The sequence below is a fragment of the Anolis sagrei genome, chromosome 1, assembly GCF_037176765.1.
Source record: "Anolis sagrei isolate rAnoSag1 chromosome 1, rAnoSag1.mat, whole genome shotgun sequence".
Classification (NCBI taxonomy): domain Eukaryota; kingdom Metazoa; phylum Chordata; class Lepidosauria; order Squamata; family Dactyloidae; genus Anolis; species Anolis sagrei.
Window position 1 is genome coordinate 40,246,235 of NC_090021.1, and position 27,901 is coordinate 40,274,135.

The window sequence follows — 27,901 nt, forward strand, 5'->3', positions numbered from 1 at the left end:
TGCTCCTGAATTTGTTATGCTAAGTGTAGCATTGCTGGCCCGGTGTCTTGTATAGCAATTTGTTATAGTAAACCAGGTAATCAGTCTCATTTTTTCCATTTTAACTTCAGAGAACCATTTAGAACTTTCAAGTTTTCTCTCCAAAGTTTCAGGAATTAAAAAGTCTTGAACTTAAGATGTCAGAGTTTAACCAAAGATCCTTTCTATATGCAATGCATATGCTCTATGCTTTGTGGAATTCATATGCTCTATGCCAGTGGTTCTCAACTTGGGGTCCCCAGATGGTTTTGGCCTACAACTTCCAGAAATCCTAACAGCTGATAAACTGGCTGAGATTTCTGGGAGTTGTAGGCCAAAAACATCTGGGGACCCCAGGTTGAGAACCACTGCTCTATGCTTTGTGCAGCAGGCTTTACCTGCTTTGTCTCGAATTAATCCTTTTTTACTGTAGGCACCATTTGGATGCCTCTGGTAAAGCCTGAGAGGGCCCGCATTTTGGACGTTGTTTGGAAGGGCCTATGAGAAGATTCAAAGCAGAATGTCACTCAACTGCCTGTTTCCATGCCACCTCTGACTTGGGAGATTTCCTCCACATGGTTTTTTTATACTGAAGACACAGAACAAAAACAAAACACAAATGGGAGGAAATAATGTTTTCTTGCCTCCTTCTTCTCCCAATATCTTTGTTTGAAAGAGAGCTTTTGTACAATATTCTGATTTCTTTATTTTAAAAAGGCAATTCTGTTTCTAATGTGTTCCGTTTTGTGTGTTCATTCAGACAAATAAGTTCCTACTTATTTATTTGTGTGACTGTAAGGTCTTTAAAACAGAAGAAAGAGCTGAGGTTTTCATAATCCTGAAATATATATTTTCCAATTTTTTGTTTGTGCAGAATACACATAGTTCTGAACAGAATTAATACCTCAGCATGTTATAAGTTGATGTTTAGATTAAGGAGAAGCGGGAATAAATGCTTCTTAGTGAGGCATTAGTGACACTACTCATGAATTGGTTTTACTGCTGCTTAAAGTTAATCATGTACTCATTTCCCTTGGAATAAGCAGCATTGAACATACTAAGATTTAATTCTGAGTAGACAAACACTGAAGAGTGTTCATTGTCATTCTGTGGATATTTATATCCCTTCTATGGTGCCTTCTTCATATGCATGAACAGGTGGAGCAGGAACTGCCTGAAAAAAAAAATCATTGAATGAAAATTCAATAGAAAATTTTACTTGATTTTATATTTCGGAAAAAAATATTTTCATAAAATTCATTAGGAACAATGTCTTAACAGTATTATGCAAATCTGGCATTTTAAAGGTCAGTACTTTCCGGTGCTTCTTTTCATTTAAATTAAAATAAGCAATGTAAGGGAGCTGCATACTTCAAAATGTAAAAGCAAGCATACTGATTAAAATCATCCCAACATTAAGCTTTAAATTGGTTTGATATGATATTAAAATTACATTATTGATCTTCAAACAGCCAAGTTAGTCTGATTAAGGGCCCTTCCACACAGCCATACAACCCAGAATATCAAGGCAGATAATCCACAATATTTATTTATTTATTATTTTTGGTATTTGTATGCCACCCTTCTCAACCCCGAAGGGGGACTCAGGGTGGTTCATAGTGTTCACAACAATTCAATGCCATCAATAAAAAACAGTATAAAACATGTATTGTCTAAGTATAAAACATCAAAATTGACCCTCTCCTGATAAAACATTAAACATTATTAAACACAGCACATAAAATCACATATCACACAAAGACATAGCCATTGTCCGTAAACTGTCCTGGGGCACTGCACTTTCAACTTTCACAATATCAGCTTTGAATTGGGTTATCTGAATCCACACTGCCATATAATGCAATTCAAAGCAGATAATGTGGGATTTTATACAGTGGTGTGGAAGGGGCGTAAGTTCAGAGAGTCCTTTTAGCACTTTTGAGACTGAAATAGTTTCGTTCCAGTACTGATGGTATGTGGGTATATTTAAAAGTTCACTTTTATAAATGCAAGCCATTGCATGCAAAGTCAAATCATGTGCTATTCAGGGCATTGAACATTCTTCCCGAAGATAATTCTAAAATCAGTATAACTGAAGATGCTTTTACTTGATCTCAATTAGGAGTAAAATTGTTTGAACATTTTAACAAAAAAAAAAAAAACAGGGTAGTATGCTGAAGCCCTTGAGGTGGCATGGAGGAGCAACCCTCTAATATTAACTTTAGCTAGAACTAACATTGTTTTGGTATTTAGTGTTGAAATGCAACATGAAATATTATTTTATTGGCAAAGTAGAGTTCAGCCAGCATTGTTTTCCCTGCATAGATTCTCCTTTGAGTTTTTCCTTGAATGTTGATATCTGGGGTGGCCCAGTGAGAAACTGGGTTGAGAATTAAACACTCCTGCCACAATACTGCCCTGCCCCGTTCCAGAGAGCCTCAACTAGCCAGAAGGTCTGATGTGGACATTTTCAGAGCCAAATCCAAAATATCTGTCCTCAGAACAAAACATGGTTGAAATGCAATATGAAATATTATTTTATTGGCAAAGTAGAGTTCAGTCAGCATTGTTTTCCCTGCATAGATTCTCCTTTGAGTTTTTCCTTGAATGTTGATATCTGGGGTGGCCCAGTGAGAAACTGGGTTGAGAATTAAACACTCCTGCCACAATACTGCCCTGCCCCGTTCCAGAGAGCCTCAACTAGCCAGAAGGTCTGATGTGGACATTTTCAGAGCCAAATCCAAAATATCTGTCCTCAGAACAAAACATGGTGGGCAAAAATGCCCAGAGAGATCATTTGCATTGGAGGCACAGATGGTATTCTAGTGCTTTCCTTGGAGTATATGATCTAGCTTTAGGGTCTGTTGCTTTGCGCTCTTGCTGTTGCTTTCCACTGACTTTCCCAAATCAGTGATCTTCCAGTGAGTCAGTGAGTGATGAGGGAGACAGTGATAGAACTCAAGAGAATTGTCCTCATGGCTATCCTTCACCTTTTTGGGGTATTTATTTGGTGTGTTTTTGATAATAGAACTTGTTACACAGTGTGTATTTTTTACTGATGACCAGATAGTGAACTCAGTTTGTCTGGTGTGTTATTTGTTGTGTATTAAAGGTGCAGTTTTGGTTTCAAATGACATGGTTCTAGTTGTCTGATTTTTGTATTTGTTAAAGACTCCCAGTTGGGAAACTGACCGACCATCATGATTGCTCTGTTTCACTAAATAAACAATCACTTCATCAGAAACTGTCCTTGATGTTATAGGCACTTGGTATGTCTGCCCAAGAGTTCACTGGTCTGACATAAGCCTTTCATGCTATTTAGGCGTGACTGATAAATAGCTTTTCAAGAAAGCATTTTCCTGCTTCAATTGAATGTTACTGGATTATCCTATATACTCTTGTATAAGTCTAGAAAAGTTGTACAAAAAAAAATCAACCCAAAAACAAGAGTTGATTTATCCACAGGTCACTGTAAGTGCTTTACCTTAGCTCTTATAAAGAAAGGAACCATCCTTTCTCTGAGTGGTGAAGGGTGAGAGATAATTCTATCCCTGTATTATACACAATTATTCATGGGCGAGTATGATTGATTTCCAAGGGTTGAGTCTTGGTGGTGGGTCCGCAAGTGACTGTAAACACCTATTCTGGAACCACATGGTTTTTCACAGTGAGGACATAAGTTTTCAGTTGAAAGGCGGTTATGGTAAAGGTGTTCTTGATGCGCCTTTCTCTTGGTACTAACCCGTTCGCTCTTATTTGCACCTCCTCAAAATCCATTGGACCACGGGTAACAGCTAACTTCCAGTTAGTATGCTTGAGTGCAATGCTTCCCAGTTCTCAGTGTTCATGCCACATTTTTGTGATTAGCTTTAAGACCATCTTTTAATCTCTTTCGCTGTACACTGATGCTATGTTTTCTATTCTTGAGCTGAGGGTAAAGTAACTGCTTTGGGTGATTGGCCATTTGTACTGCATGGAGAACTTAAAAGAAGCACTGACCTGCCTATACTCTCTCAATTACAGCACTGCTTCTGGGGAAAGTGGTGGCAATGGCTGACCCTCCTGTTGCTGCATCGATGCTTCTCCCTCTCCCACAGAAAGACCCTCAACTTATCCATGCATCATGTCAAAACACATAATTTAGGCCCCCAAGCGTGCTCTTGACTTGTATGGCAGTGTAGACTCATAAAATCCAATTCAAAGCAGATAATGTGGATTGCCTGCTTTGATAATTTGGATTATATAGCAGTGTATAAGGGGCCTTAGAGTTGTCTTTTGACAAGGACAGTACAATTCCAAAAAAGTTTGAAAAGGCTTTAGTGTTATATGAAATTCTATGCTAGCTAGGTTGGTAGTTTCCCTGCTGAAAAATATGAGCTGGATTTTCTTTTAGCAGGAGAGGCTTTATGCTTTTTACAAATGCCACTGTGAGGGTCAATGACCCATTCTCTTAAAACTATTGCAGATGAGGGAAGCAGAACAAAAGTTTATTTTCAGTAATTCCTGAGACAGATGAACACAACACATTCTGGTTAAACTTCATGAAATGAAGTATTTTTCATTGTATGTGCTTAAGTAATCAAATTAGAAACTAGATCGGTTTGGTCCTGGTATTTATCTGCATGCTGAACTTGTATAGAAAAGAGGAATTATAACACATGCACAGCTATCATTGTTATCGTCATCATCAGCAGTTATACAGTGCCTTTTCCTCAAAATTGGGATTCAAAGTAGATTATTATTCAAAAGAAGTAAAATATAGTTAAAAACATACAAGGGTCAACATTTAAAATACACATAAAATATTCATAATATTACAGCAATCTAAGGCATATACTTAGGCAGGTTTGCAGTTGGTTCTGGAGAGCTAGTTTCACCTGTATTTTTCCCTTCAATTTTGTTGTGTGAAGTAGAGTATTAAGAATATGCTCCATTAGTGAAATGATGAAAGAAAGTGATGGGGATCTCCTGACGGTCATGATTTATGGCTTGGTTTTGTTTTCCAGCACTGGAGGTGATCCACCATGGCGGGAGATGCCATCATGGTGATGCGAGGCCTGGCAAAACTCAGTAAGGCAGTCCTAGAGGCACAAGCAGGACAACTCCGGCAAGTAGTTCTTGGGGGTGATGCTGTAACTGTAGTCAGGAGCTTCCAGGCTGCTGCTGAAGAACAGTTCAGTACAGCCATGGGGAAAATGCAGGTAAGAACATGTAATGTGGTAGTGTTACCCAAGTACACATATTCTACTCAGATGTTCAAAGATTCTGTTTAAAGATGCATTCTGAATTATGTGAAAATGAGGTAATATGAATAAGCAGATATCTGTGTCTTAGATCTTTTGTTTTATTTATCTGCAAAATTTAAATCTCACCTCTATCAAGATAAATACTATCTAAGTAGCTAAAACCATATTCTCTCATTTGTCTGTTAGGCCCATTCTGGTACCGTAGCAACATTTTTTCTAGACCAGGAGTTTGTGTAGACCTTGTTGTGACTTGCCATAACATTATCTGTGTTTAGAGCTCTTCGTTAAAGTTTCCTTTTCAAAGCAAAAGATTAACATATTTTATGCCAAGGTAAAAAGAAAAAGTTGATGTAGGAAAACCTACTTCACATTAACTAGCATCAGATTACATATGTCAAGTCCTGGGTGCTCTCATAACAGATTTTTCAAAGCTCTAATTAATCTCTTTCTTATTTGATTAAAGCAAAGTGAGTTCTAGCCCTTCCTATTATGGAGTCAGGTCCTTTATAGCTTTGAACAGCTGGGAGGAGCAGGGAATGATTTTACTGTACTGCCAAAGAAGTAAACAATGGAAACATTTCTCTTCCAACATTAATCAAAATTAATATAGAAGTGTTTACAAGTTCCAGAAATTGGCAGGAGAAACAGCAGACACAGGATAATCTGCTGGAAGATTCTTCCTCTCGGTTGCCTCCAGTAGGAAACACACTAGAGATTATTGGAAAGATATATTGTGGAAAATGCAGCCACTCTTTTCTCTAAGAAATTGGTTAAGTTAAACAGGGCACAGTGAGACCAGATGTTCAAGGCCTTTTCACACATTGCGTAACAGCAGGTCCGTTTTGGCATTGAGGGTCAGATTAAACATGACATTCATCATTCATAGCTGTCAATATGCCCTTAATGATGCAACATATAGCTGCAGAGTGCAGTAGCAGCTTGTGTAGGAGGAGGGGGATAGGCCACTCCCATATGGTTTTAATTCTATGGGAGTAGGGAGAGTCATAGCAGAAATTTCATTTTTTTAAGGGCACGTTCCATGCAGTTAAATCTAGTTTGGCCCTAGGTGTATAACAATGTTTCAAAATGATGGTCCCAATTTCAAAGCAGTATATTTCACAATGGCAACATGTTATAGATATACAAAACAATTACAAATGGTTTATCAAGTTGTACTAGCCATTTTGAGCTAAAAACAAAACTAAAAACTCAGTAAATAGATAATATTTCATTAGGCCTTTGGTTGCAGGGTCAACACCTTGCAAATGACTCAGGTTAGAGGCTGTTTGTGCATCTAGTGGTAAAAAAGAACAAATGCTTTGAGTCCACCTAGGGGTGAGAAAAGCGGTATATAAATACTGTAAATAAATAAATAAATAAATAAATAAATAAATAAATAAATAAATTGAAGCTCCTTTCAACAGGTAAGAGTTTTATTAATGGGTAGTTTGTGGTTGCAGAGATATAGGGATTTCAAATCTGAAATACACTGTGTACTTCGTGGACTGATACATTTCTGACTCCCTAAAATAAATGTATGTGATATATGTGTTTTCATGTAGAATAATTTAGAGGTACATATTGACAAAAATAAATACTAGTGCAGGATTGTGTTTGGGTTCATAGTGAGTGAGAGTGAAAGAACTATGATATACCAGGACATGGTTTTCAAAGTATAATTTAAAGACAGCCATCACCCTACATTTGAAAAATGGGGCAAAATTTAACCGCAGTCATTGTAAAACAGAATGATGATGATGACCAAGATAAAACAGAAAAGAATTAAATGGTAGATTACCGTAGTATGTACAAGGATCTTGTAGCAACTTAGAAGCTAACTGAAAGAATGAACCTGATGGCATAAACTTTTGTAGACGAAGTCTACTTCAGATGCAGATAAAGTCTGAGGAAATAGATTTAATCTACAAAAGTTTATGCTACCAAATTTATTCTATCAGAGTGCATGCACAAAGTAGAATTAATGCAGTTTGACACGATTTTAACTGCTGTGACTCAATGCTATGGGATTATTGGATGGAGTTTTACAAAGTCTTTAGCCTTTTCTGCCTATTATTATTATTATTATTATTAACTTTATTTGTACCCCGCTAGCATCTCCCGCAGGACTCGATGCGGCTTACACAGGCCGGAGCCTCAAAACACAATACACAGAGCCTAAGAGCTCTGGTGCCTCACCAGATTATAAATCCCATCATTCCATAGAATTGAGTAATGGCAGGTAAATTGGTGTCAAACCACATTCTACAGTATAGATGCAACTACAGTCTCTAAGGTGCCACAAGATCCCTTTGTCAGGCCTGTAGCCGGGGGGTGGGGGGGTGGGGGTGGGGGGTGGGGGTGTGTTAGGGGTTTAACCCCCCCCCCCCGAATTTTTTCAGGTTAAAAAAAACCTGGTTTACTCATGAATTTTAACTGGTTAACCAAATCCCCATGCTAAGTCTATGAGACGCAAAAAATTAAGAGTCCCTCCAGAACTGCAGGCACTATCTCAAGCAAATATTGACAATTTATTCACACTGTCATTATTTGCAGCAATAGCCGATGTAGTGAAGCAACCAAGTTGGGGTGGAGGGTGTAGAATGCTCTCATTAAGGAGGCCAGACTTGGTGGAGGTGGTTGACAGGGGCGGAGCTACAGGCTATTGAAGGCTGCTCTGCCCCCTGCTGTGCTCTTTGCTTCAGCGTGAGCTAGGAGGCAGGTTTCAACCCACCCACCGAAATTTTCAACCCCACCCGAAATTTTTTATTTTAGCTATGGCCCTGCCCTTTGTATATTGATATTGCCAATTTAACATGGCTAGCAAGATGTTGTTTTGCAAGCTAGATTTAGTCTCCTCCCCTTCCCCTACTTAGGAACTGAATAGAAGCACTGAATAGCCAACTTGCTTGTTCACTTCTTGGTTAGAATCTGTCCTTTTGTGTTTTCAGAAAGTATGAGAGCAGTTTACATTTTCTGTAATTTGGGAAAAAACATTTATGTATTTTATTTATAGGAATTGGGGAAACAACAGGAAAACTTTAAAGATCTTGATGAGGACTTTGGAAAAGAGTACAACTTCTCAGAATCAGAGTGGAGTGATGCTTCAAAAGACTTTTCCCCTCCACCAAATCAGTCTCCTGTGGATGGTGGTGCAAAAGGCCCGTCTTATTCTTATGTTGCCAAAGAACCTTTTTCAAATATTGATGGGAGTGGAGATTCCAGTTCGAATCCCATTTCTGCTAAAGTGAATGCAAAGCTCTTTGGAGGCTTTAGGGACTGTGGGAATCTGTATGGTCCTATTTATCGGCAAACCCGGGCTTTTCATCAAGACCATTCCTCTGTTGGTGGACTCACAGCTGAAGACATTGACAAGGCTCGGCAAGCTAAAACGGATCCACAGCACAAACCACACAAACAGATGGTACGTAAACTATTGAACAAAATCAGGGTGCTGGGAATTTTTTCCTGAATAACATGTCCTCTAGGCATTTTATCTTTCATTGTTGACAGTGCTGGCTGGAGTTGGTCTTCTATAAGAGTTAAAGGGTGGTGTCTTCCCAACCTTGTTTTATAGAGTCTGCCTCTCATTTATTCCAGCTTTCCAATCCAGTACTTGTACAGTGTGGTTTGTTTCTATCTGTATAGTAGTGTGGGCCAATACAGCATTTCTCTTTGTTTTCAATTATCCTGATCTTTGCAGCATGCTCACAGCTCAGCTTGTGGCAACTGAAATGTGCTGAGAAAGGCAAGTGTCATTTATTTTGAGCCATTCCAGGATTACTGAAACAAACCAGGTCATGCAACTCATGTTGGCTGAGGTCTGTTGGGGGTATTATTGATATAGTATGTTCAAATTTTGAATAATTTAAACTGACTAATTCCAACAACCTGGTTAGTTCTGCTATGTATATTTTTTCATTTTATGGATGGTGGACTTAACAACAGGGACATTGATTTTGCTTAGCTATTACTTGCCTTGTCGAAGTCTCATATATTGGCTTCTTGTATGTTCTTCTATCTCATTTTGAATCCATCTACATCTTACCTGTTTGGATGTGTTTTCTTCCTGACTCCACCTAGTCTGTCTCCAGGTATAAAGTACTTTTTGATTAGATGGTTAGAGTGACTCTACATTCAAATAAGTATGATAGAAGTAGGTTAATTTGATAATATCATTTCCTAGAGTGACATCCATATCATACTGAGATTTCCCAAAGAGGTGCTTCACATGTGGGCTGCCTTTCCTTAGAATAAATGTTTGCCTCAATTCATTTTCATCTTACATTGGGCAACAAAGACATGGTGCCTGCAACAAACTTTCAGGTTTAATTCTGGCTTGTGTGAGTTGGTGTGGGAATGGAGATTATTGAAATACTGGTTTATCTGTTTTTGGTATTAAATTTTGAATTGTTAGCTTTTGTTTTGCATTTTTTTGGTTATTGTTTTCCTGTCTTGACCACTTTGGAAGTGGTCAAGGTGTTTACTGAAATGGATAAGAGAAGATTGCTGAAACAAATATGGCAGTGTGTTACTTTGATTGCAGTAATGTCTGTTTGGAGGGGTCAGAATGTATCCCTTGCACTTTTAAATATTTAACAGGTGTTCACCTTCTTCTTGCTGGACATATGATACCTTGCTAAATTCTTGGAATGGTTAAGAAGCTATACTAGTTGTTCCCCTGGTGTCTCAGCTGAAGTTCAGAACAGGTGCAGTGCAGGTTTGTCTACCCAGCCCTACCCCTCTCAGGCCAGGCTCTGCTTTCTGTCTCTTCAAGACAGAATTTGTCCACTGGAAACTGAGTAGTGTTTTAAATGTAAAATAAGCAAATCATTGTGTCTAAGTATAATAATAAATGAATTCTGCTGCATTATCCTGAGTCAGTGACACATTTTTCTAAACAAAAGAGAGGTAACTAGTCTCATTTAGCATAAGCCAACTTCCTGTATTTGTTTTATATTGGTTGGCCCTATGAATTGTAACTCTGTTCATTAGATATTCTACTGGTGGAAAGGTGGGAGTGAGGTGATTTTTGCAGAATTCTCACCTCTCTGTGTAGCCTCAGATATCTCTTGAAAATGTTTTCTAAATGGCTGGGTTGGGGATGGAGTAAGCTCTACAGAATGTTGTGGAAGATTAAGATAGGGACTGAGCAGAGGAAGAGGCATTTCTGTATTCCCTCTGTATTACTAGATTTCTCTGGATTTCAGATAGAGGACTGTGGGGAGAAAGTTTGCTTCAAATGTGTTAAATACATCAGGCCAGTTCAGCTCTCCTCTTTTCAAGGAGGACTCTGGTCAGCTCTCAAAGCCAGATAGAACAAAGTAACTAGAATGGCATATCCGTGTGTAGTGTCTTGTATACTTAAATAATATATTTCCAGAAAACTCAAAATAATTTATTCAAATATATAACTTTTCTTAACTTGTATCCTGCTGTATGATTTTTCTGCAACTTTGCCTTCTTACACTTTCTTTCACAGCATTTATAGTTTCATTACCTGTTGCTGTGATCGTTTTCTTAACTATAAGGTAAAAAGATAAAGGTTACCCCCTGACATTAAGTCCAGTTGTGTCCGACTCTGGGCTGTGGTGCTCATCTCCATTTCTAAGCCGAAGAGCTGGTGTTGTCTGTAGACATCTCCAAGGTCATGTGGCCAGCATGACTGCATGGAGCGCCGTTATCTTCCCACCAGAGTGGTACCTATTGATCTACTCACATTTGCATGTTTTCGAACTGCTAAGTTGGCAGAAGCTGGGGCTGACAGCAGAAGCTCACGCTGTTCCCCGGATTCGAACCTGCAACCTTTCGGTCAGCAAGCTTAGCAGCTCAGTGGTTTAACCCACTGCGCCACCGGGGGCTCCTCTTTCTTAACTATAGAGGCTAGAAAATAGAGAAATTCAACTTTGAATGCTGCCAGTAGAATGGCAACACAACTGGTCTTAATTTAACCATACAGATACTGTAGCTGGGGAGAAGTCTCTTTGAGATTCTGGGATCTCTCCTTTTAATTGGAAATATGAGGTAAATCAGCTGGAACCCAGTGCAAAGGATGCAAACTTGGTATTAAAGAATATCCATCTCAGGCCTGTGTTTTGAGAATCAGACAGAATTGAGACATCAGTTCTTCCTTGCATTTTATAGATAAAAATAGTCTTGTCATTGTCTTTAAAAAATAGTACGATCATTTTTGCTTATATGAAATCACCCGGAGATCTACTGGTGAGTTCTGCCCACACATGTATATTACTGCATGAAAGAGCTTGCTGTTATCACTTCTTAAGCTTTAAGATGGCACACCTGTTTATTCACTGTTTTCCACAAATGTGTTATATTAAGTTTAAATTTTGTTTTCTTTCTTGTTTTGATCCTAACTTATTTTTTTTGCTTTCTTGGTTTTTTCTTAAGTCTTGTTTCTTCATATCCATTGCATACTCACTCTTCTCTAAGACTTTTAAATGTGGAACTCACTCCTTTTATATTTTTAGCATACTTCCTCTTCTGTGCTATTTCATAATTATTTCTTAATTCATCTCCTCTGTTGTTTATCTCTTGATGGTGTTTTGTCTTGATTTTGGTGATTAGTTTTGAATTATTTGTTCATTGTTTATGTTTTACTTAAAACATCTGCAAGTGTATGGTTTTTCTTCATCCATCAAGTCTCCTTTTCGTTTGTATCAATTTCCCTAAAGATTAGCAGATCTTTTGTGTTATCACTTTCTGGCAGTTTTGACATTCTAGATTTTTTAAAAATGTCTTTACATAATTGATTCCCATGTGTATGTTGATATATTTCTGTGACCTTGAATCCAAATGTGACAGGAAGATACCGTATTTAAAAAAAACCTAACGAATGCAAGATTTTTTTGTGGAGTAATGACATGCTGATAGATTATTCATTATGCTAGACAGAACTGAATAATTTATTCAGTAAAAGTTCCAGGGCTTTCAATCTTTATTTTATCATTGAAATTTAAGAAATCAAATACTTCTTAGTAAATACTTATTAGCATTTGGACATCCACATATTTTTGACTTCAACTCATTGAAGCTACAGCCAGTGACAAAGGAACTAGGAATTAAAGCCCCAAACATGTAGAATAGCAGTTTACAGCCTTTGATCTTTCAGCTTGACCAACTATCAGGAATTGTTGAAGCTGAAGTCCAAAACACACGAAGGACCAAAGTTTGAGAACAATTGGTCTAAAGAGCTGTAGGTTGAGAATCACAGGATCTATTCTATATGCTCCTGCCCATCACTAAGACCAAGAAAATAAAACAAGAAAATAGGAAGAGTTCTGATTTGCCAAGTAACAAGTGGGGACATAATACAAAAAGGGAGATGGTGTTTTGGATGCTTCTATGCAACAGACTTGGCTCTGCAATAAGTAGAATGAATGTATTTTAAACTTGAAAGAGGGGAATAAAATTGAGGGTGATATATTTACCTTTCTCAAGGGAGTGTTTACAGTGGGCTTGCCTTTCTGTTTATTTAGTTCTTCACAAATGCACAGACTAACCTGGCTTCTCAGATGGTCTATTCATATGCTGAATGCACAGCAGGACTCTCTGTCTTTGTCATGAAAAGCCTTTGCAGCACAGTAATCTTCATGGAGACCAAGGCTGATGTAAACAAAGATATGAAGGATTGACGATAGACTAACGCTAACCTCTGAACCTCTTTAAAGAGTTGGATTCAATTCAAGAATAGAATTTGGAATGTAAAGCACTGAGGTTATGTATCTTCTTGGACCTTGACTAACCTATAAAAATACATATGGAGGCAAGAGACCTGAGAGAGAAAGGCAGGGATGGGGAAGCTAGCTAGATATGGAATATACTTGGCATGAGGCCCTGTGAAATATTACCAATGTGTCCTTGATTCTTTGCTTAGCCAGTTGAAGGGCAAATAACAGAATGTAAAGGTGGCAATTTTAACAGTTACGCTGCTTACTTTCCACTCTGAGACATCAATGAAATAGGCCAGACATTGATGAAATGGACATTGTTAAATGTAAAAATGAGTGTTTTGCATGAGTGAATCTCTAGCTAGGTGTCATGATTCATTCTAAGGATACAAGGCAGCTAAATGCTGTGGACCAAGCAAGTATCTCTGAGCAAGATGTGCAAGATGAACCCAGGAGAATATTGAAGTGTTGCAATATGGAGGAGTTGAACTTTAGGGCAGTTGAAATGTTCAGTTGAAAAGCCCAAAGTGAGGTGGGGAGAGGAAAGGAGCGATTTCTCAATATGAGAGTTAAACAGGGGAACAAATGAATTGCATTGGGGTATGGATTGCAGTCTTCCAGATGGTTTCCGTTTTGTTTGAATTTTGGTTGTGTTACAAAGGTTGCATTTCCAAGTGATAAGCAAATATGGATTCATAGAGCATTGTGTGGTGCTTCAACCAAGTGGTTTCCAGTGAAGATGCTTTTTGATTCTATCATATTTCCTAAGAGGGCTTTAGATTCACCAGTTGAAAGAGATCCCTGTGGATTGCTTGAATAGAATAATAACCTTAAGTGTGAAGAAGGTAGTTTTATTTATTAGGAATTACTTGTATGAGGGCAATACTCATTAATTTTGAAGGCATAAAGGCCACAGAGCTTGAATACTTTGCTGAAAATTGCTGTTGGAACTCATTTGTTCTTGGCTACCTTTAGCCTCTTGCTCACACTACCTTCTTGGGAGAGGAATTGTTATGATTCCCAAAAACATCCATATACAGTAACCTTAATGGTTGAGCTATCTTTTAACACCATATATTTGTGAAAAAGTTCATATTTCCGAAAAATGTAATGGTTCTGTTTAAACTTTGTGGAAAAAAAGTGTTCCTTGCACGAGGAAACTACAAAATGGTGATGTCATTTTATTTAGTATGGTGATTGTGGAAAATCCGTTATAAAGTATGTTATGTTTAGTTTGGGTTCTTTGCATATTTTGTTAGCAAAATATTTGTCCATATTAATGAAAGATTTTTTTCCCTGCAGCTCAGTGAACGTGCCCGAGAGCGGAAAGTGCCAGTTACTCGAATTGGGAGACTTGCTAACTTTGGAGGTGAGTCTCTTTAAATTGTGTGGCCAAATAACAGCTGATGTTAAGGCATTTTAGACGTACACCTGTCTTCTTGGCAGCTGCACCAAATACTTTAGTTGATGTGTAAAGAACTGCAGGGCTTAACTTCTGATTAAAACAAAATGCTAGAATTTATTCTGCTAGGTCATTTTCCACCTTTGGATTCAGGTTTTGAATACAACATTTGAGTAAATCCCCTATGTTTTGGTGATGGAGAGAGAGTTTCACTACAGGTATCAGTTGTTGATCCCGTTGGGATCATTTGGGGCTAAAATAGATCTAATACGTTTGGTTGACTTACACATTTTGATCTCTCCCTACATTTATGACCTGAGTCATACAATTCAGTTGCAACCATCATATAGGCTGGTTATGCCATAGGATTCTTGCATGCATCTAAACATGCACAGTCCTGATTAATGAATTGTCTGAATGTTGGTATAAGGAGAAGAGGGTTAGAGTAGGACATCCAGGACTCAAACCAAACAGGATGAGGAGAGAACAAAAGAGCGAAATGACAGGGAAAAGTGGGGCAAGAAGAGAAAGCGGATAAGCTGGAAACTTCTATATATATCCCATCTCTCAATTATTAGCATAACAGTTTTGATGGCTGCAATTAAGGGGATATTGCCTTCTTTGTTGACATACTTTCTCTACAATGCCAGACAAGCTGATATTTCAGTTTATAGGCATGGGAACTAGCAAAACCATGTTTGATGGTTTTGCCAGTTTCCATAAAATTCATCAGGTTGTCTTGGTGTGGGAGGCTACAGGAAGGCACCATTTGCTGTTTGCTTGTTTTAAGGAAACTTATCAGAGATAGGGCAGGCCATGGTTTAAAACTATCTCAGAATGTTAGACACATTTTTGAATTCAAAATGTAATATTTCTGTTCTACGTTGTGTCTCACAAGCAGAACAGTCAAGTTGGCTACCAATAATTTTTTTTAAAAAAACATTAGCAAACGTTTAAAGTTTCACAATAAATGGCACCAGAATTTTTCTATGTGATGGGTGGTCCCACTGAAGGTTCTAGAACTTTATCCCTCAACTGTGTTAGACTAGAGCTGATATAGCTCCCTAACTGCCTCCCTGTTGGTTTCATTATTTATCTATGTGCGTGTTTGTGTATGTGAACATGAGTTCATACACCACAAGTACACTTATATATTTGATGTGAACCCATAGAGCATTGGAATGCATGGATGATCTCCCTTTTTGCTCCTCCCCACCTGAGATTACCGTCTTAATTACCCAAGTTTCCTTCTGTTGCTTTCCTTTTATCCATATGGACCACATTAAATAGGCATGCCTCAAAATGGTTGTGCAGACAATATTGTTATTTTAGGAACACATTATCTGTACATTATAGTAACTTCAGAGAAATACTTGGCTTTGCTGAGCCTTAGCACATTCAACATTTTCTAGCTTACGGCATTAGCCCAAAGAAGAAGAGATATACTTTTGGCCCTCCTGATATTTTGAACTTCAAATCCTGAAAGCCCCAGCCAGCAGGGTCAATAGTAAGGGACTGTTAGAATTGTAGTTGAAAACATTTGAAGAATCAAAGAATCTCCACTGTTGTTTCATAGGAGGGTTACTTGGCTTAGCCATGAGCAAGGTCTTCTGTACATTTAAGAGTTTCAAGAGGGGAGAAAGGTGTGGGTTTCTTCCCCCTCCATTACTAAAGCAGCATGGTGAAAGGATCTGAACAACCGTGAAGATCTCTTTTTACATTGTTCTTTGAGCTCCGTGTCTTTCTTGTATTGATTAGCCTCTTGGTCTGCCAGGACAATGGAATGTCACCGCCTCATTGCTCTTTTTGGTTCAATATGTGGAGAGCAGCATGTGGCTTACAAGTGCTGCTTCTGCTGTGTTGTGACCTTCCCTATTTATAGTTTGAATTGGCTCTTGCCATTAGTGTTCATTTCTCTAATATGAGATCTGCATGTATATGCCTTCTGGACATTTCTGTTGGTATACCAAAATGGGTAGGAAGATATCTTCTAGTAGGCAAGTTATTACAGGAAGTTAGTGTGTACACTATCTCTTGAAGCAGATATGAAGATAAAGAACAAAGTAAATATTTTCCCCATAAATATCAACATCTCTCTCTCTCTCTCTCTCTCTCTCTCTCTCTATATATGAAATTCTTTTATCAATACTATTTAGGAATTGTTGAATAATTCTTCTTCCTTGAATACAGAAAACAGCAATCTGTGAGAAGATACAGATATCCTCATCATTTAGATTCTGAACATGGTTGATTGTTTGAAGTTAAAGAGGAACCAGGAGTGAACATTTGTGTTAAAAGCCCTTAGAGCTTGGTCATGCACTGATTTCAAATTCCTTGTCTTCCTAGTCAATCCTTAATCCTTAGTATGACTGCATCTACCACTGTTGTGTACTTGCTTCCTGGATGAGGGTTTCTAATAAAAGACAAAGTAGAACCCATAGGCCTGAAGTATTATACCCCTGTAGGTTAGAGTCCATTTTATCATGTGCTTCAGTGGTGGAAAACCTGTGCAAATTCTTGCTAAACCTTCTAGAGGAATATAAATGTTTGCCCTAGACCTTGGATCAGGAATGGCGATGATGTGGCTTTCCAAGTGTTTTTAGATTGCAGCTGCCCTCAGTCTCCCTGGCTGGTATGTATGATGAAAGATGTTTCCCATCCCACTTAAGATATTATAGAGTGGGCTCACAGTCATGTTGCCTGTGAATCCTGTGGAACTCTGGAGTATTTTGGGTGTTGTCAAAATAAATTTTTAAGAAATTGAAGAATGAAGAAAAACATTTAAAGTAAAATTCCAGTCAGCCAGAAGATTGCTTAAATTTCTGGATTCACGTGCAGATAAGTCTAGCATATTTGTAAGTCATGCACAAGACTGGTGATAGGAACATAAATGTAATTCCACTCTTTTGTGTGTTTTGATTTACAGTACTTCCTTTATTGAAATTAACAAGGCATTCCTCAGTTGTAATACCAAAGCAAGAACCTAATGGCCTTTCATTGTGTTTGTCTAGTTTAGGAAGGTATGGATTCTAATCTACAGAGGGTTTTATGGGTGGCAAAGGCTTCTGCTGAAAGTTGAATATTGGGCAGTGTTGGAAAGAAATGTCTATAGTTATGGAAAAAGGAAATCCCTGGTGTCACATTATAAACTGCATGCCAGCGTGCCTTCATAGTCCTTTAGCAACACCTTTCCCATCATAATTCCCTTCTCCCTTAAATTAGAAATATGTTTTGTTTGAATCAAGAGAAGGCCTGCTATAGTCTGTCCCATATTTCTGTCTTCCACTGGATTGCAGCTCTCATCAATATTGACTGAGGGTGATGGGAATGGTGAGCCAGGACTTTGAGAGCATTCTAAAATGCAACAGAGAAGTTTGGACTAGTCTTAAATGAGATATCACTGTACATGCTACTTACTTTGAAGGCAGGTTGGAGCTGTTCTAAAATGATACAGGAATGTGCAGGAGATCAAAGTATGATGTTGAACAGATCAGGCTGACGTAGTGCCCTGAACAACACTAAGTCTTAGCTAAGGCTTTAGTGCATATGCTATAATCTAATTCAGTCTTGGCATAGAGACATACTGTATGCTCACTGTACTCTCAAGGTTTAAATCTGCTTGTATTTGAACTAATTTTCCCTTTACTCTCCTTAGCAGCAGAGGCTAAGAGAAACGAAACACTTAAAATAGCTGTTTTTCAACATTAGAAATGTCTTATTTAACTGTAGATCATGGAGCAATATGAATTTCTGACTAAACATTATCATTGATTAGTTGAACTGGTGCAGTTGTTCACATTTACCATGTGAAAATGAATGACTGATGTTATGGAAGAGAATGTCCCTTTAAGGGGAAAAACAGACCAATAAGTAGATAGAAAATTATGACTTGGAAGTGTGATCTCTATCCCCTGCTTGGGTGAAGAATCAGACAAGCAAGAAACAAAACAAAAACCCGACAGGTTTCAACACACCTTGGAGGGCAATGTTCTGTCGCTATTTAAAGAACAGTACCTTCAACATATTTTACAACAGAATCCCTTTGCAAATGCTAAGGGCAAAACTTTTCTTGAAGGAGAATGTCCTTATCAAAATAAATTGATATGTAAACAGTTCTGAAACATTAAAGTAAACAACTCCCTCCCGAGTTAATCTTTAAAAACTTTACAATTGTAAATTGTTTGCAGCCTGTAACTCTCTTAACAGTTGGCCCAGCTGTTTTGGTCTCGGAGGGACCAATCTGTATGCGATTGTTAAGGTGGAGTTGTGCAGTGCAAGGAGAGTACATACTGTGCAGACCCTAATCTTATCGGAAATGGGTTGCTGGGAAGGAGAGGCTGGTATTGTAAAAGATTGATAAGTAGGAAAGGAGATTGTTAATTTGGGTATATTCTTAACTCATTTACTGCCCTAATTGTAACAACTATATATGTGTTGCTCTTCCACTGGGAAGTGGACAGACAAACCTAGTAAAAACCTATGATGCGATCAATAAAAATGCAGACACATGGAAAATGTGACCATATACAAACACTACTTAAAACTGAGATGTGCCAGCCTAGTGCTAATGGAAGTAAAATGTCTTATGCAACTAGGTGTAATATACTAAAAGCCTGTTGAAGCCAAAGTGTTTTCAGTTTCTAGTGAAAGATGCACAATGAAGGAGCCTGGCAATTTTTAAGAGGGAGGACAAGTAGCATTGGCACAAAGTGTTGTACTGTTGCCACAAAGAGTGCTCTGTCTATCTGCTCACTCACCAAATATCCCAAAATGAACCACAGAGCAATTCCTGAACAGTTCTGAATGTCAGCAAGTGGTCTCTAAGGTAACCTGGGCATTGGCCATTTAGAATGGCAAAGGCTAAGACTAAAGAGAGAGGAGAAACAAATAGGAACGAACCTCAAGGAAGCAACCTGAAGTATTCCTTTTTAAAGATCCAAAAACATGAAATGTTTTCCAGTTAAGATAGGGATGCAGATTCAGTTACACTTAACGCTATAGAATTGCAATCTTATGAAATTCATTCTCAGACAAGCCACTGACATGATTGGATATCTGGCTGTCACTACTGATGTAAAGGACTGCTTAAAACAGCTTTTTGGTGTTGTTAGAAAGGACGATGGGAGTTGTAGAGAACACATCTTTCGTGTGTTAGTATTGGGAAACTTGCAGAGGATCATCATGTTCATCTGTTGCAGCAGAGCCTCAAAATCAATACGACATCTTTATGACTGATAGATTTGTTGCATAAAGTTTCACTGACTACAACCACTTCAGATATATGGTACATCTTATAGATTTGGGTCTATTCAGAGTGAAGTTGGATGGTCTGTCATAGATTTTTTATAAATATATCTCCAGCAGTCCAGGGATAAAGTGAGAGGAAGTGAGGAAAAGAGGGAACAGAGTTTGTGTGTGTGTCTTTGTAAGGGGGGGGGGGGGCTGGGTAGGAGAGGCTGGGCTTTACATGGTAATTGATTTTGGGGTTCATGGGATGGTGCTGCAGATAGGATCACTGAATCCATGTGAACGAGGTTCATTTATATTCGTACAAGGGACGGGAGCATCTGTGTTTTTAGGTGTCTGTGAGGGGTCCTAAAAACTAATCCTGCGCAGGAGGGTGGGGCTGTATTATATTCTGTCCTACTGTTTCCTGTCTCTTTTCTTTCTTATTCATCATTTTACTCTTCTGTTCATAATAGGCTTAGCAGTTGGTCTTGGCATTGGAGCACTTGCTGAGGTTGCAAAGAAAAGCCTTAGATCTGAAGAACGTAATGGTGAGTATTCATTTTCTTACTGCCCAAATAAGCATTAGAATCATAGAGTTGGAAGAGACTGCATGGGCTATCTAGTCCAACACCTGTCATGTAGGAAAAGCACAATCAAACTACACCTAACAGATGGCCATTCAGCCTCTGTTTAAAAATAAGGAGCTTCCACCACACTCCAAGGTAGTGAATTCCACTATTAAACAGGTCTCATGGTCAGGAAGTTCTTCCCAATGTTCAACTGGAATCTCCTTTCATGTAATTTGAACTCATTGCTCCGAGTTCTAGTCTCCAGGGCAGCAGAAAGAAGCCTGCTCTCTCTTCCTTCATTAAATCATATATGAATACAGCTTGGTGTCCAGGCTGCCTATACAGTCGCAACAATTTTAAATCACAGTATTCTTGTTTTTAACTGCATTTTGATATTTGACTTTCGGTTCTTTCCTTTCAGATTTTTTTAAACAATGAGCCAAGGTTTTGTTTTACCACAAATATATCTTCTGTTTACCTAACAAACTAACAATTAGTCATGGGTGTATGTGGGGATTGTTGTATAATATATACTTGAGATAAGATTCTAGTGTTATTGCACAAGATGCAAGTTTCATCTTGCTTGATAAAGGTTTGCAAACGTGGGGTCGGGGAGCTCAACTATATGGAAAGGATTGGACTTCGTTATGTCAAAGGTATATGTGTAGTTCAGAAGCAGAATAGCAGTGTTTCTCAAACTGTGCTCCTCCAGGTGTTTTGGTCTTTAGCTCCTACAATTCCTAACAGCTGGTAAGGTAGGTTTTTGAAGGTTTTTAAGGCTGTATGGCCATGTTCTAGAAGCATTCTCTCCCGATGTTTTGCCTACATCCTCACAACCTCTAAGGATGCCTGCCATAGATGCAGGTGAAATGTCAGGCGATAATGCTTCTAGAACATGGCCATACAGCCCGAAAAACCGACAACAACCTAGTGATTCCGGCCATGAAAACCTTCGACAATACAGCTAGTAAGATGGCTCGGATTTCTGGGAGCTGAAGTCCAAAACACCCAGAGGAGTACAGTTTGAGAAACACTGTCGAATAGGTTCATTTACTTGGGTAGAAGAAGAGTACTTCTGCAAATGTCCATTGTGCTGCAAGTGGTAGGTCTCCTGTTGCTCCTTCAAGAAAAAAAAATGTAAACATCCTTCCTATATCATGTTTTTCTCCCCTTAAAATTATCAATGTCATGTCAAGCTGTTATGTTACTGACACCCTAAAGATAACTGGTTATCTTTGTATTTTTGGTTGAATTCCTTCATGCTAGACAAATATTTTTATTCTGCTGTTCTATCATGCTGTATTACATGGCAGCAAATAGTTAAAACAATATAAACAAACCTAGATTAAAATCAAGTAATAATTAAACATGAATGTTTAAAATACTTTTGATGGGTTGGAAGACTTTTTAAACCCTGGGTATGCTTAGACATGAGGTGCCAAAGATGTTAATTGAAAGCTGTCTTGATGTCACACTGAAAGCAAATCAATGTTGGTGCCAGTCAGGCCTCTGACATGAGGACATTCCACAGGAGATGTGCCACAGCTTCGAAGGTCCTCTCTTATGTTCTTTTCCATGGTATTGTCACCTCCAGTGGAACCAAGAGGTGGGATCTTCTGGCAGATTTCAATACTTGGGTGGCCATATGTAAGGAAAGGCACTCCTTCAAGTATTGAGCAACTAACACAAGGAAGCTTCTCCAGCCCTATATTCCCAGCCCTGGTCCTGTTATCCTGCATTTTTGCACAAGCCCTGCCCTTCCCTTGCAAATGAAATTATGCCCACTTTTCGTTTTGTGATGTTGATTTGTTGTATTTTGATGATGCTGTTACATCCTTGGTTTTAATTGTATGAATTTTAATTGTTTTACATTTTAATTTTGTACTTTGACTTCTTTATTTATTCTGGGCTTGGTCCCCATGTAAGTTGCCCCGAGTCCCTTCAGGGAGATCAAGGCGGGTTATAAGAATAAAGTTGTTGTTGGTGTTGTTGTTGTTATTATTATTATTATTATTATTAAGAGGAATTTGCTCTTTTTGTTGTGCTTGAAAGTTGTGATGGGATGTGTGCATATACTGTACATAATATATGTGCTCCCTTGCCTGGTGTTCTCTTTTGCATGCAGCTAAAAAACAATAAGTTCATGTTGGGCATATATTCAAAGTCCTTGATAGCCTGACTTTAATGTTTTGCAGATATGATAGTATTTATCATTGCAGGGCCTTTAGTTAGAACTAGGAAGTTGTTTGAGAGAGGTTGTACAAAAACAGTTCTGTTTACATTTTTATGTATGCAAGAGCCACCTTGCATAACTGGGCACTCCCCGACCTGAATACGGGTTCAGCAAAGCTGCTTTTAGACTTCTCTTGTCAACACACTGAAAATTGTGGCTTGTGAGAAATTATAAGATCCTTCAAGAGATTTTTTTTTTAGTTTCAGATATTTGAGTACAGTGTTCAAGTTTGAGATCAAAAATGGTTTTGATATATAGGTTGGAAAGGGGGAATATATGAATCCTCAGATATAGCTGGATTACAGTTCTCATCAGCCTGCAAAGCCAATGAAAGGGGTTTCAGAAATAGTTGTTCAGCAGTGTCTGAAGGGATGCATGTGAATTTCCGCACTGGTCATCAAGTTCCATTATGCAGTTCTTAAATCCGGATACTGTTGCAGAGGAACTGTCATGTTGCAGGGACATGTCATTGGTTTTGAAAGTGAGATCCTTGGGTTGTTTGGCAACTCTGCAACTGCTCACTTCTTGTGGTGTGACTTTTAAGCCAGGCTTCCCCAGTCCAAGTCCCTTGAAATGATTTATGCTTCAACTCCAGTGATCTCTTATGGTTGGTCATATTGGCTGAATTTGATTAAGATTGTATCTGGAAGAAATTAGGTTAGGAAAAGGTGTTCTAAGGAAAATGGAAGGAAAAAGGAAGAGGGGGGCTGACCAAGGGCAAGATGGATGGATGGATGGTATCCTTGAAATGACTGGCTTGACTTTGAAAGAATGGCGGCGGGGGGGGGGGGGGTTACCACAGCCGACATGAGGTCACAAAGAGTCTGAAGCAACTGAATGAATAAACAATACACGATCATTAAAAGAGCATATAAATTAGATAGAAATATTAGAGCAAGGAGTCAATGTGGATATATAAATTGTCTATATTATAAGCAAACCTCTAAATACTTATCTATTTAAAAGCCAACATAAGATTTCAAGTTGGGATAGTGAGCTCGATTAACAACAATGTCACATACATTTTGTAAATTCCCTTTCTTGTCTCTGGAGTTCCAGGTTTAGTTTGTTGCGCTAATATGGTCAAATTATATTTCCATTGGCTCTTTTCTCTCTTTCCAACTGTGTCCTACACCAAACGGCCCTGTAATTCATTCGAGAGCCTATAAACAGAACTTTAGCTATCGTGTCAACTAAAGCAGCACTCTGATTTTGTAGATTGTGTTTATTCAGTAAATAATGGAAATGAAATTTTTTTTCCATTATGGATTACCCCCATTGTGTCTTATCAAAATAAAAATAGGCTTGTTAGTCACCACCGGTCTCCATAGCCATTTTCAATTACTGTAGCTGAAGAGATTGAATATGTGAAGAAATTGGGTGTTTAGGACAGTGTTTCCAGGAATACAAATTGAATTCAGTCTCCATGCGCCCTCTTCTGTCAAGGAGGAGAGCTGACCTTTAAGCTTAGTTGTACTAAGTACATAGAATCAGCTTTTTTGTTGGACTCTGGAGATTTTGACATTGAATGGAATATCAGTGATACTGTGACAAATTGAGCTCTAAGAGTGTTCATCTGTAAAATATTAGTCTTAAACATGACATAAAACATGATTTGAGTTGTGTTTACATTTCAGCTCCTCTTAGACACTCTCTGAGTCTTGGGTAAAGAGAGAACATTTGCATGATCACGCCTTAGCCTGAAATATGGACAATCATTTTGGTCATTCACACATTACCTTTGTAGGTCTTCTGATGTGAGCAGATCAGGAAGTCTTCCATTGAATTTTCCTGGTTAGTCCAAACAATAACCTGCTGATTACTATGGAGCAAGCAAAGACGATCAGTTTTACGACCATATCACACAGCTACAGAAAATGTCCCATGTCGCCGTGTGTGTAGCGAAGCCACTGCCCCATGCCTCGCATCGCCTGGCTCCTCCAGCAGCTGATCCTATAGAGGGAAGAGTGTGCGCGGCATTCCCCCATTAAAGTCAACAGCAACAGTGGAAGCCTTCCATGTTGCAATGGTGGCATGCAGCAGCACATGCCAACTCCGCTCTCCTTTACTCATGGAGCCAGTGCAGTGTCATCTGATGGAAGTCGATTGGCATTATGAGTGACTGGGGCTAAATTGGCGCATGCCACCGATTTTAGCCCCATGTGACGAAGTCCTTAGTTACAGTAGGCTTAGTATTCTGCTTTGTTCTAATTTATAAGCTGTTTGAAAATAATGTTACACTGTTGTTAGCAGGAACTTCCTGGTTTGTTCATTTGCTCACATTGAGATTGAGGAACAAATGATATTCATGTGTGTCGATAATTATGCAAGCAATTATTGTTTAATTGTGGAAATGTTCTAAAGATCTTAAGCCACTTCTTTTTTTTTATTATAATTCTTTGGTAATATGAGTGTACAATTATAAAATAGACACTATAACCTGAGGCCATGAATTCATATATTCAGCTTAGCTTGCTCATAGAATTCTTTCGTTCACCTCCCTTTGCCCCACATGGTTAGTAATTAGGCAAACCTGCTGCCAAGCCACCATTGGAAATGCTAATTAGCTTTGCCTTCTCTTTTGCCGATGCCCATAAATAATTGCTACTTAACCCAAATATCTGCCTATTTGTCCTAATGACTGTGGAAACAGGTCAGCAGATTTACTTAAAAAGAGCCATTTTAATACTTATAGAAGTTTCATCGTCTTTGTTATAGCAGTGTATGAAGCTATGATGGTGATGATGATGATAATTGACATAAAAAAGATATGGTGTTTAAATAGTTAGATTTAGTGCATTTGTCTGATTTAGAAAAGGCATTGCCATTTCAAGAATCTATATGTATAAAAGTCCAAATATGTCTGTCTGTCTGTTTGTACCACAAAGGCTGTTGTTAGGTGAAATGGCCATCCCTGTTGTCACTGGATTGGTAGGTGAAGTGGCCCTCTGTAATGTCTCTGGGAATAAAGGGTCACTTATGTATGCAGGGAAGGAAGCACAAAAAGAGCCACAAATAGAGCCATGTTGCCATGGAGATATTGTGAGGTAGGCTCCCTCAGAGCTGGAGAAGGGAGGAAGGGGAGAAAGGGGGAAAAAGAAGGGAAAGAAAGGAGAGGAGAAGGGGGGGAGGTAAGGGGAGGAAAGAAAAGGAGGGAATGAAGGTAGAGAAAGGAAAGGGGGAAAGCTATGAGGGGAGGAAAAGATGAAAAGGGGTGAAAGCGAAGCAATGGCCCCCTGGCACTTCAGGAACACTGGGTATATATGCCAATAAGAATGTGAAAACAGCTGAACCAAAAACCTCTGTCATCTAGCAGTTATGAATTGAGCATTAACTTAATATGCTTCACAATGCGTTAATATTTTTTTCTTTTTTAAATTGTAATGGTGAAAACAAAATTCTTGCAGTCAGGCTTTCAATATATTGTCGAATGCTTTCATGGCCGGAATCACCGGGTTGTTGTAGGTTTTTTCGGGCTATATGGCCATGTTCTAGAGGCATTCTCTCCTGACGTTTTGTCTGCATCTATGGCAAGCATCCTCAGAGGTAGTGAGGTCTGAGAGGCCTCACTACCTCTGAGGATGCTTGCCATAGATGCAGACGAAACGTCAGGAGAGAATGCCTCTAGAACATGGCCATATAGCCCGAAAAAACTACAACAATCCAGGCTTTTAATAATTCATATTTTTGTCTAAAGGATATGCAAATACAGGCAGTCCCTGACTTTACAAATATCCTACTTACACTTATAGTTAAGAACAGGGTGAGACAACAGGAAGTCAGAGAAGGGAAGGGAAATTCACTCCTGAAAGAGTTATCATGGGAGAAAGGTGTCTCCACTGACGCTTTCTCACCAATCCTTGTTTCCACAAACAAGCCAACTGTTTCAAAATCTATCACAGGGGCAGAAAGTGAGGTGAAATCTTCTGACAGCAAAACAAATATCACAGGGTTGTTAACCCTTCCCTATGATATCCAAAACTATAAAATATGTTTTTTGGCTGGAGTTACATTTAAAAATGTACCTGTTCTGACTTCAATACAAATTCATTTTAAGAATAAATCTACAGAACCTGTCTTGTTCATAACTTGCCTATAATTAATAAAATCTAATTTTATACTGAAAAATGATTTGCACTAAATCATTTATAAAAATGAACTATAGACTTTATGCTCAAAGATGGGAAGAAAAAAAATATTTTGTCAAAGACTTCAATGGCCGGAATAACTGGGTTGCTTTGAGTTTTTCAGGCTGTATGGTCATGTTACAGTAGCATTCTCTTCTGATGTTTTGCCTGTATTTGTGGCAAGCACTCTCAGAGGTTTGCTACTGGAACTTGGTCATACAGCCCGAAAAACTCACAACAACCCAAAATTTTATTTTTTCACAATAAAGAATGGTTGGTGAAGATACACAAATTGGGTGTAATGGACAAATTAACATTGCTAATCGAGGACAAACCTTTGAGTGATTTTAAGGACTGGAACATGTTTTTCACTGATGAGTTGGGGGAATTGATGAATTTTGTGGGGTTTTTTTTATAGTCGAGGAATGCTTGAAGTAGATAGAAGTGTTACCAACCTTGTTTTTAATGGCAGTATAGGGGATTATAGAATCATAGAATCAAAGAGTTGGAAGAGACCTCATGGGCCATCCAGTCCAACCCCCTGCCAAGAAGCAGGAATATTGCATTCAAATCATCCCTGACAGATCAGTTAAGTGTGGTTGGGCACTTAGATGTAGTTTATGTGTGGAATTTTAATTTTAGCTGTCTAAGTTTTCATCTTTTTTTAATTTTTGTTATTATAGTGATTATTTTGTATATATAAAAGTGCGTGTTCAAGAAAAATACATACCTGTGTTTAAAAATCCACATGGTTTGCTATTCTTCATGAAATACAGCCAATTATTTCCAAAGAATGCTTGATATTATTTCCCATGTTTCAGCTTCCTAAGGATATCCTTAGTCTTTTCTCCCCTTTTCTATATTATATATTCTCTTATATTGAGAACTGCCCTATTGCGATTATTATTTGGTCATTCGGGGAGCAACAGGTTTGGCCAACATGAAAATGGAGCTCAAAGCGCAATCCAGATTATTATTAAAACATGCCCACTCTGCCTGTCTATCCTCAGGAAAGAAGGCTATAACGGATGCCAGCCCGTTTCTATCAGAGGCCAATGCAGAAAGAATTGTGAGAACCCTGTGCAAAGTTCGAGGGGCTGCACTGAAGCTAGGACAGATGCTGAGCATTCAAGGTAAATGCAAATGGATTGTGTATGTTCTCCCCCCTCCCCTTTTGTTTTTTAGTTTTGTTACTCATGCATGGTGATACCCATACATATTGTAAGATTTGGAAGCCAGAAAACAGGCATTCTTATCAGCATCCATCAGCACCACAACATCTACAGTAGTTTCAAAAGGTTGTGGGGGCGGAAGTGCTTTTTAAAGTAATGGCTCAAACTTCTATATAAATAGATTTATTTTTGAAATGGAGACTCTGCTTTGATCCATCCT

The 27,901-nt window shown here is 38.5% G+C and overlaps 1 protein-coding gene across 2 annotated transcripts in view; it reads left to right on the forward strand.

Annotated features, from left to right (window-relative positions):
- The window catches only part of COQ8A (coenzyme Q8A), a 55,978-nt gene that overhangs the window by 13,483 nt on the left and 14,594 nt on the right, over positions 1-27,901 (forward strand). For both annotated transcript variants that reach the window (XM_060754164.2, XM_060754165.2), the window contains 5 exons: positions 5,025-5,219; positions 8,278-8,685; positions 14,252-14,318; positions 20,054-20,128; positions 27,520-27,642. In XM_060754164.2, coding sequence (XP_060610147.2) covers positions 5,043-5,219; positions 8,278-8,685; positions 14,252-14,318; positions 20,054-20,128; positions 27,520-27,642 — 850 coding nt within the window. In that variant the 5' untranslated portion in view covers positions 5,025-5,042. The remainder of the gene's footprint in view (positions 1-5,024; positions 5,220-8,277; positions 8,686-14,251; positions 14,319-20,053; positions 20,129-27,519; positions 27,643-27,901) is intronic.